The 11,467-nt window shown below is 34.5% G+C and overlaps 1 protein-coding gene across 2 annotated transcripts in view; it reads left to right on the top strand.

The window, feature by feature from the left end:
* Positions 1-10,978, top strand: part of LOC105051189 (ubiquitin carboxyl-terminal hydrolase 5) — a 28,700-nt gene extending 17,722 nt beyond the window's left edge. For both annotated transcript variants that reach the window (XM_010931499.4, XM_073243112.1), the window contains exons 8-13: positions 73-243; positions 6,934-7,191; positions 7,295-7,443; positions 8,632-9,204; positions 9,754-10,027; positions 10,510-10,978. In XM_010931499.4, coding sequence (XP_010929801.2) covers positions 73-243; positions 6,934-7,191; positions 7,295-7,443; positions 8,632-9,204; positions 9,754-10,027; positions 10,510-10,692 — 1,608 coding nt within the window. In that variant the 3' untranslated portion in view covers positions 10,693-10,978. The remainder of the gene's footprint in view (positions 1-72; positions 244-6,933; positions 7,192-7,294; positions 7,444-8,631; positions 9,205-9,753; positions 10,028-10,509) is intronic.
* The last annotated feature ends 489 nt before the right edge of the window (positions 10,979-11,467 follow it).

Raw genomic sequence — 11,467 nt, forward strand, 5'->3', positions numbered from 1 at the left:
TCCTTTCTTCCAAGTGAATTAATTTATTCAACTTTCAATTTGTTGATGTAATTTTTGCACACATCTCTGCAGGAGCTTCTGGCATTTCTGTTAGATGGACTTCATGAAGACCTGAACCGTGTTAAACATAGACCTTATATAAAGTCTAAAGATACAGATGGACGACCAGATGAAGAAGTTGCAGATGAGTATTGGGCAAACCACATTGCTCGAAATGATTCTATCATTGTTGATGTATGCCAGGTGAGTTTCATGACCCATCTCCAAAGAATTATGTTAAGATTACACATTTACAAGCAATTATGGTGCTCCATTGGTTATAAAATCCATTATATATATATGGATTCGTGTGTTTGTGTGTATATATGTGTGGATTTGTGTGTGTATTCATGAATACTAAAATTTTCTCATTTATAGTCTTTGATTTATATTTCTGGCGCTACTTAAATTCATGGGGAGTCATTTTACGTATCCTAAGCCTCATATACTATTTCTATAGGTAGTAGAGCTTTTATTTGTAGAGTTTTCAGTAGTAGAGTTCTTCTTTAGTAGAGCTTTTAAATAAAAAATTATTTGCTTTTTAGTGACTATATTTCTAAAGTGCCAAGGAACTTTAATATATATATATATATATATATATATGGTAACCAAATTGAGAAAGTACTTTAATATCAAGAAATGACAATAGAGGATATTGTGTAGTGCTTTCAATTGTCTAATTATTTGTGGTATCAAAAACTCAATTTATCCTAATCAAAAAATTCAATTTATAATTTATAATAATTAATAAATTTTTATTTTTATTATAAAATATAATAATTTAATTCTTTTTATAGTATGATATTATTATTTTATTCTAATATTATAATAGTATGGTAGTAAACATTATAATATAATAATGTGATAATGATAGAATATAATATTATATAATATAATTTAATATGATTATATTTATTATATTATATTGTTATTATATTGTATTATCACAAATCGTTATTATACAGTATTTTTAATGTATAATTTTTTTATTTTGTAATCTAAATAGCCTAATAAATAATATAATTATTTTTTGGGTGATTGCTAAGTAACAAAAAATAGCAAACTAGGTAGTTCTTGATTCTAATAGCAACACAAATGTTTGATGTTGTTTACTATGATACAAAATGGCAATAAAATTGTTTTATGTCCAAAATCATAACAGCAACATAAATATTCATCAATATTTCTCAGTATCCATATTATAAGTATAATATCCTAAATAAACAAGTCAACAACTCACAAAGAGTTGCAATATGATCATGCAAAATATGTATCTCATGGTTATTTAATGTTTGACTTTGTTCTATGCTCCCTTCATTCATTAGCCTCTATACAATCAGGAGGGAGTGGATCCTCATCATTATCATAAGGTTAAACTCAAATCCTAAATTGCATGATTATGATAATGAAAAGACACTAACAAAAATGATTAAGTTAATTTTTTTGAGAAAAATCTATTGCCATGGCTTGAACTTTGGTCTCTTATGTGAGCTTTGGCTTAGCAAAGAAACAGCTTCCCAACGCATCTCAAGTAGAGCTTTTACCCAAAAGATTCTTACTTGAGCTTTTTCCTTCTACACTTTTTTAGCTTTTGGAGAAGCCATAAAACTGTTTCAAATTTTTCCCAAACACCTCAAAATTACCCAAAAGAGCTCTTGGCCCTTCAAGACGCACTTTTTGGGCCCCAAGAAGCAATGCCAAATGGGGTCTTAGCTATTGCAAATGAGCAAATATACAATCACAAATTTATACTGTGCATCTTTTGTCATCAAGATATTGTGATATATTTGCTACGTTGCCTTATATTTTTGTATAGATACTATGATTCTACAATTTGCTGCAAGTTTTTCTTTTTTGTTTTTAATATTTGTTGTTAGGCCATCAAGACGTCTTTGATTGCATCATTCGAAATAGATAAATAAATGATGTGATTTATTAGTAACTTTTATGACTTAAGTGTTATTGGACTTATTGTATATGTATGCTGTGCTTTAGGGATCAAATTTTTTGCTACATGAAGTTTTTAATTTTATTTTGCTTTCTTTTAATGACTAGTTCTCAACCTGACATCACCCTCTAATGAATCCATTCCAAATGATTTAGAAGAGGAAAATTATAGTGACATCCTCTCAACTTTGGACATGTTTCGGAGACATCCCCTTAACTTTAAAAAGTTTTAAGCTGACCCTTCAAGTTTCCAAATCGTTCCAAAGTGGTCCTCTAGCTCCCCAACTAGTCGATGCTGTTAGCATGTTGTTGCAAATGACCAAAATACTCTTGCCTTATTCAGATGTCTATAAATGTCTTTTGACCATGCAGGTGAGTGGAGTTTAGAGTGCTTTGAGATCTATGCAGTGGATGATCCTTAGTTATAGGCCATATACTAAGGATGCTTTGAGATCTGTATAGGTGGATGAATGAAAGAGTTCAGAGTGCGTTGAGATCTCTATCATAGGTGATTCTTGACTATGGACTATATACTAAGGGTGCTTTGATATCTATGCAGTTGGATGAATGGAGTTTGGAATGCTTTGAGATTGGCGCATGGGAGATCCTAAACTATGGGGCATATACTATGGGTGCTTTGAGATCCATGCAAGAAGATGAATGAAGGGGCTTGGTGTGCTTTGAGATCCATGTAGCAGGTGATTCTTAACTATGGACCATATACTAAGGGTGCTTTGAGATTTATAGAAATTCTTTGTGCATCACTTGCGGTGTAAAAAATCCGATGTGGAGTGCACCGCCTTATCCGATTGGTCTATGTAGCCATCGCTTCCCAACGCGCATTTAATGTCAGCAAGTCGGCTTTTTCTTTTAAAAATTTTGTATGACAAAAATATCCTTCTTAAAAATTATGATACTCTTTCTTAAAAATTATGATACCCCTTCACAAAAATTATGACATCCCCTGTATAAAAAGCTAAACTGAAGGAGTCATAATATTGTTTCCGCATAATACTGTAAAAAATAATAAATATATGCGGAAACAGTATTATAACACTTCTTCACAAAAATTATGACACCCCACTTCAGTTTAGCTTTTTATATAGGGGGTGTCATAATTTTTGTGAAAGGATGTTATAATTTTTAGTGAGTGTCATAATTTTTAAAGGATATTTTCATCATACAAAATTTTTAAATGAAAAAGCCAATCTGCTGGCATTAAATGCACGTTGGGAAGCGGTGACTATGTGGACCAATCGGACAAGGCGGTGCACTCCACGTTGAATTTTTTACACCGCAGGCGGTGCACAAAGAATTTCTCTTGAGATTTATGCAGGCGGATCAATGGAATTTGAAGTGCTTTGAGATCTATGTAGTGGGTGATCCTTAATTATAGGTCATATATGAAGGATTCTTTGATATCTATGCAGGAGGATGAATGAAGGGGGTTGGAGTGCTTTGAGGTTTGTTTTGCATGAAAGATCCTTTGTGACTTCATTCAATAGATATCAAGGATATTTTTCCTTAATTATAGGTCATATATGAAGGATTCTTTTAGATCTATGCAGGAGGATGAATGAAGGGGGTTGGAGTGCTTTGAGGTTTGTTTTGCATGAAAGATCCTTTGAGACTTCATTCAATACATATCTTGGATATTTTTGTCCTATAACAACTTTATGCTATTATGTGTGGTCATGTGTCACCACTCTGTTAACAAAGATGAATGGAAGGGCCACTTCGGAATGATTTGGAAACTTCAAAGGTCGGTTTAAAACTTTTTGAAGTTGAGGAGGTGCCTTTGGGAAGTGTCCAAAGTTGAGGAGATGTCATTATAAGTTTTCCTTTCAAAACTAACCATGGATGGGTAGGAATATCCCTTGAACATTTTGAATATCATACTCTAAATTCTAGTAATAGGGTAAGAAACCTTGAAGATCCATGACATGAAAAGAATCTGGACCTAGGGGGAAGCTAGCGAATTTGATGCAGGGAAGCTACATGTTTGATGAACATAAAGTAAGCACAAGAGCCAAGCTGAAATAAAGCTGCTGTATTGTTATCGTGACTGTGTACTTGGTATTTGATACAGGAATTTGTCTAAATATTACAGAAATTTCTGGAATAAATGTTTTCTTGTGTTTGTGATGAAGTCAATGAGTTCTTGGGCTAATAACGGGAGATTTGAGAACCCTTATAACAGCATGAACTTCCATATATAATGGATAATGCTTGCCCAGGTCATTTTGATTGAGTGCATTTAGCTTGTAAAAGAGGTGCGACATAGAATATAAGGAATGCCAAATATGATTGTTTAAAGCTATCATTTTTTGGGAAAATATGGAAACCCGTCATCTTCAATGAGGCAATCAGTTTGGTTACTTTATGCACAAGTCTAGAAATATGTCCTAAAAGGATTCGCTAATTGTGATAATCCTAGTATATTATATTTGTGTTAGAGAAGGCAAATAAAAAACCAGGTCACTGATTGTGATAATCCTAGTATATTATATTTGTGTTAGACCAAGCTGATAAAAAACCAGGTTTGAAGCATTGCTAATGAACTTTTTCTCGAAGTCATTATGAGGTATAAATAACATGTAGAATCTATCATATATGAACTACTTTCTAAAATATTGGAATAATCTTTTTCATTGCTTAGATGATGAACATAAGATTTACTTCATAAAGTTTCAGGGAAAAAAAATTACAGATTCTTTTTGGTGAATGTCAGAGAGATAATATGCCGCATCACCTGGATACTTGTGTCCAACTCCTAGAATTTGTGTTGGACATCTGAATCGGACATGTCAGACACTTGGATTTTTATGATTTTCATTTTTTGCTTCATCTTTTAAACTTTGGTAGAGATCTACATCTTGTGATGGTGCTTCAATTTCACCTGACACTCAAGTCTCAGTGCTTCTCTATTTCATCCTCTACTTCATGTCTTCCTTCGATCAATGACCGTAATACCTCTCTTTCTGAATTGTTCCTGTTAAAGCCCCAAAAGGAATCGATTTCAGGTTAGAATGGTCTGAAGAACATGCAAGTAATCGTCAAAGCTCTACCAAACAGGCTGATACATAGCAGGAACTTTCTCTTCCACCTCTTCCTTCTTCCTTCCCTCCCTAATAAATGAAATAGGGAAACTGGAAAACTTGAGTCCCATTCATTCTTCTCACTCTGCAGTGTCAGGTCAGCTGAGTCAAATCATCACTAAAGTTGACATATTGGTGAGGTTAGACAGCTCCAACTTGCAGTTGGACAAGTCCAACTTGCTAGTATATTTGCTCTACGTCAAGCCTAAATATGTTTGTTTTTTGATGAGTCTGACTCTTGAACCGAGCCCCATGCAACCTAACCGAATCACTCCAAGTTTGTTTAGCCAATTTCTGTTAGTTGACATGTGACCCATGATTAGGAGTGCGATTTGAGTGAGTCACATGTATTGTTTAGTTTGTTTTTTACTTTGTTACCAAGTGTATGATAGAACTATTGATAATAAAGCAGGTTAAGGAAGTTTTAATTAAATTAAAGAAACAAAGAATTTACTTAATATTGGAACTTAGGAATAAAATTTCCAGAAGCTTCTTGTTCCTTCCAAAAAGTGTTGTTTCGTCATTTCTGATGATCATATCATGTGATCATGCTACTTGGAGGACGTGATAACCTGGCAATTAGTTATCTTTGATTGCCAGATTCTCTTTTTTGAAATCTCCTATTAAACCCTTTGAAATCTCAATATAACCATAGATCCGTAAGTCCTTACCATATCCTTGTGATGTAGTATGGCTGTTTTCTACTTTCAAACCACCTACTAATTATATTAAGTGAAAAGCCGGTCTCCTATAAAGTTCTGGCAACTAGCAGTTTGAACTTATATTTCAGATTATTGCTAAATTCTCAGATCTAACCCTTATCTATATTAGTTAGTATATAAAGAGTAAAAGTGTAAAACCTTGAACCATAATTTTAATCTGTCTCAATACAAATCAAGCCATTGAATCACCTAAGTCTGATCCTTGGCCTAACTCAGAATTTCATAGATTTCGTATTTCAAAAGCAACTAAAAGTTAAATCCTCAAATCGGAACCCCAATTCAGCGACTTTAATCCTCTTCACACAAATAATATATACCATAGGTTCCTTCATACTACTCCCATTGCTTATGACAAGCCTTAAAGGGCATTTGGATCGCCTATATAACAGTCACTCCTCAAAGAAGATTGTTCATCCACTTTTTAGATTTTTCTTTGAATGATGAAATTAAGGGCATGTATGTTTGTACAGATATACTGCAACTTGTAACTGTTTATGTTAGATTGTGTTTTACATTTGATTGTGTGGTGCACCAATCTTGTAGAAATCCATGACAGCATATCATTCTTGAGTAGTTCATGATCCAGATTCTGCATGTGCTTAGTATTTCTATTAAAAAGGTTCTTTATTTTAAATTTACTAGAGCATGGGAGCAGTTGGGCAAACTTGTATCTAATTTGGTGCTGACCTGATTCAGATTTGTCCCTGGTCCAATATCTAAAACATGTTTGGTTGGTGGGGATTGGGAGGAGTGGGGGGTGGGTTCCCAAAACCTAGTTTTCCTCCCGTAACTAGGTGGGTAGGTTTGGCTATACTATTTCTTGCAGCCAGACCTACCCTAACTACCTGTCACAACTTTATCTTCAAAGGTCATATTAAAATCTAACTAAAAAGGAGAAAATAAGTAGATAATGTGAACCCAAAATTTATTAACATCTGTAGTTTTTCCTCACTAAGATGTGATTCCTCAACCTGTAAGTTGGCAGAAACTTTCTGCTATAAACTAATCGTTGATCTTATGTTTGCAATTGATTTTTCACATCCTTGCTGCTGCTACTAGATATTAGATGGCCATTGCTGATGCCAGAACTGCTTGACCATTTTGTCTGAATAATGCAAATTTGACAGGGTCAGTACAAATCAACTCTGGTCTGTCCTGTCTGTGGAAAGGTTTCAGTGACTTTTGATCCATTCATGTACCTTTCATTGCCTTTACAATCTGCCTCTGCTCGGACAATGACTGTCACAGTTTTCACTAGTGATGGGAGTGCACTACCCACGCCATGCACTGTAAGTGTACCGAAGCAGGGGCGGTGCAAGGACCTGATCCAAGCTTTAAGCAATGCATGTTCATTGAAAAATGGGGAGAAGCTTCTACTTGCACAGGTTTGTTGAAGATTTTCCCTCAGTGGGTACAAGCTAATGAATCCTTAAGTTTCTGATATGCGGCACTGGCACTTATGTGACTATGAGTTAAAATATTTTGCAGATACGTGGTCACTTAATTTATCAGTTTCTGGAGGACCCATCACTCCACCTGTCTGCCATCAAAGATGATGATCGCCTTGCAGCTTATAAGGTCCCAAAGTTGGTGAAGAATGCAACTTACCTTCAGTTTGTACATCGTCGTGAAGAAGTGTAATCACCTATAAGAATCTTAGCTGTTTCACTTCATATGCCTTTCGATATGATAAATACCTGAGTTTAAACATTGAGAACTTCATCTTTTTAAATCTGTAAAATGCTTTGTAAAACCGAACATATTAATTAGCACCCAAACATTGGATATTGTGTGTTGTGGGCATATTGTTTATTCTTTCTGTGCTGCATTGCAACTGCTAAGTTTGCTAAAATTGCATGAACCTGTAGGCTCTCTCCCATGGATATCTAATTTCTTTGTCAGTGCTACACTTCCTGAGAAGCTTGTGATTTTTCTATGTTTTATCTTTTTACTATAACCAGCAAACCATGCATATGCGATGCATCGTTGATGAAAATAATGGTAATCAAAATTAGATAAAAGTTATCTATCATACTATATATATTTTAGTTGGAATGGATTATGAACAACAAAGAAAAAGATAAACTAAAAGGCTCCAAAACGAATGTAGAAATAGGATTAGGAAAAATAAATGTAGAACCAAGCAAAAAGTTTATAACACAAAATGAAAAAAAAATGAAATTAAAATGTATAAAAGAAGAGTAAAATGAGATATATTGAAAATTATAGTAAATGATGTTAAACAAATAAAAATATAAGCAAATAGTTTAACCAAAAAAGAAATTGTAATAAAAATAAAAGGAAATTAAAAAATAAAAATCATAAAGATACAAGCCTATATAGTTCAGTAAAAAGGTAAACATCCAAATACAAAAAGTAGTTCAAAAGAAAAAAAACATAATTAGGTGATCTAATAGAAAAAATCTAAACTAAAGATATTGAACAAAAATTTGAAAACAACATAAATGAATTAAAGGTAAAAGATAAGTCAAATAGAAACTGAAGATGATAAACTAAATATATTAAGTAATTAGTTTGATAATTAGAAGTCTAGAACCATTAAAATTGATGTATTGCTTAGCACCAAAACCTTGGGCCTTGTGTTTTGGTGGGCATATTGTTGTTCCCTTTGTGCTTTTCATTAGCAGTCACTATGATTTTCTAAAATCGAGCAAAGCTGTAGCCTTTCTCATTTAGATAGCTACTTTATTTATAAGTACTGCAGTTTATTTTGGAGAAGTGTTTGATTTTTATGTGGTATCTTTTACTATAACAAGGCTAATATCATTCCTCTCACATTTACTTGCTACTTAATTTCATGTCAGGGATCCTGGCAATAGTAGAAGCTCAATAATCTGGAAACCCTATGCCACACCTCTTATTGTGCCAATCTCACTTGACAAAGTTGTGACAAGTGCTGATATCCAACAGATAGTTCATACAATGCTTATGCCGATGCTAAAAATCGAGGAGTTACAGCCTTCTGGCCTATCAAATTCAATCATGGCTGCACCATCCCAGGTCCATGAAAGTAAAAGTGACAGTGAAACATGCACAGATTCTGCTGAGAGTGATCATAAAGACCAGGAACACAATTTTAAAGCAGCAGCAACTTCCAAACCGCATCTTCAGTTGGTTAATGAAAATAATGAATGCATTGATATATCAACAGGAGAAGAGAAAGCTATCAGGGTGCCCTCATCATCAGCAACGGTCCTTGTGTTTATTAATTGGTCAAAGAGGGACTTGAAGAAGTATGATATACACTATCTGGAGAATCTTCCAGAAGTGTTGAAGTATGCTCCGGCACCTAAGAGGACTCGTGGTGAACCTCTCTCACTATACGCTTGTCTGGATGCTTTCTTGAGGGAAGAACCTCTGGTGCCTGAAGACATGTGGTTAGTGCCATTTTCCTACTATAGATTACCTGGTAGTGTAACGTAGATCTGTAACAAAAAATCTAGGGAAGATTATTTTTCCAGAATTGTCAAAGCAATTGGAACGAGATTTCATTTAACTCATAGAGTGATTGCAGTTATGCAATGTATGGGAGAATTTGCTGTTACAACTTACAACACAATTTACATGGGTTTTTGAATGTATAATTCATGGCAATGTGCATCTGCCTCCTTACCGGCATGCTTTCTGAAAACATATTGTGCATCTTGAATTCTATTCTATCATGGGTATAATCATCTTAGCATTGATATTTGCTAGCTCTGAAGTGTCAAATATCAAAAAGAGTCACTTGATGTTTATATACAATGCTTATTTTTAAGCATACTAGCTGCCCATAATCTAGAGATGGATGTTGCATGTTCAAACAAGCACCCCTATTTGCTTACGATGTGTCGGACTTCTTTCATCATTACTGTATAATGACTGATTTTTTATAGCCCCCAACTCTTGCTCACTTTCAAAAATCTAACTGTATGGTTCTTCAAAAGGTATTGTCCAAAATGCAAAGAGCAAAGGCAGGCTAGCAAAAAGTTGGACCTATGGAGGCTACCTGAAGTGTTGGTGATTCATCTGAAAAGATTCTCTTTCAGCCGTTCTACAAAACATAAATTGGAGACCTTTGTCAACTTCCCCATTCATGACTTGGATTTGACAAATTATGTTGCTAACAAGAACAGCTCTCAGCGCCAGATTTATGAGCTGTATGCTTTGAGCAACCACTATGGTAGCATGGCAAGTGGGCATTATACTGCACATATCAAGGTTAGTTTCTCCTTCATGGTAATTATTATGCGTACATCACATGTGGATGTGGTATTTTGTCATCATAGCATGTTAAGTGGATTTTTAATATGAAGTGCCAGAGCATAAATTAGCATTATGTTTGAACTTTGAATACCTTGCTTTCGGGAATCATTGGTTATTACCTCATTGGCTCTAAAGTTATAATTCTATATCAGAGCTGTCAACAGAATAGCACATCCTACTTTCGGGTTTCTAATTGATGGGTTCCTCAGGCTGTGGATGCATCATAAATTATAACTAGTTATAAGTTTAGTTTCTTCATTTTTCTTCTTCAAGTGCACATGAGATTTGTTTTCTACTGCAAGAACAAACTGATCATAAGTATTGAGATAATTTAAATAAACTATCCATTAGAGTGTTCCTAGCAGTGTAGCCTTAGTTTCCGATGTAACTTCACAATATATTATGATGCATGTAACCTCACTGGTTCTACCCTGCAGCTTCTGGATGAAAACAGGTGGTACAATTTTGATGATAGCCACATATCACCAATTAACGAGGATGATGTGAAGTCAGCTGCAGCTTATGTGCTTTTCTATAGGAGAGCCAAAGGAGAAGGGGCCTCTGCAAGCAATGGAGCTCAGTCATGTGCCAACCAAAACTACAATTCTACCCGCCGATAGACTCATTTATCGTGGATTGTCACCCTCTCATGCTCCAGCACTGAATAGGAGCAGATATTTGGAAGCAAAGCCATGTACATTTAAGACAAATCATAGGGATCAGTAGCTTCTTCAAAAATTGAGACATGCTATGTAACGTTGTCTCCACTTGGATAGGGTGAGCATTTTTGCAGGACCATGCTCTGTACCAAAATGTGTATTACATTCTCTCTGTTTTAGCCATATAAACAGCATGTTAAATATAAATTTAAAAAATATAAAAAAATTACTGTGCCTATTTGCTGAATTTTCTTTTCCTTTTCGTTATGGTGAAATGGTTGGTGTACAAATGTAAATCAAGCCTGTATCAGCATTGATGATGAATGGTAGAGACTATTATATTTATATATATATAAAGAACTATTTTTAGGATGGAATGATCATGAAGTATGTTAAAGTAGTGAATGTCATGATTCATGAAGGAAATGCAGAATTCAAGCAGGATATCTGAAGTCTTGCAATTTGTTATGTTTGCTGTGAGAATTAGAGACAATATCCTGGAGGAACCGGACATGACTGTTTAGCCTGCATGTTGGTAAGTTGTAACTTTTGATTGCAATGCTGGAAATGATGCCTTCATTACAACTATGGCATATCTGAAGGTGTATCGTTCTAATAATATTTTCTCTCTCTCTCTCTCTCTCTCTTTTTTTTTTTTGAATATTTTGATGATGATGAATGATGTTTCCTCTCTGGGATGCGGGGAGCATCCATTTAACATTCTACTAATAACCTA

This window comes from Elaeis guineensis, chromosome 9 (assembly GCF_000442705.2).
Source record: "Elaeis guineensis isolate ETL-2024a chromosome 9, EG11, whole genome shotgun sequence".
Classification (NCBI taxonomy): Eukaryota; Viridiplantae; Streptophyta; class Magnoliopsida; order Arecales; family Arecaceae; genus Elaeis; species Elaeis guineensis.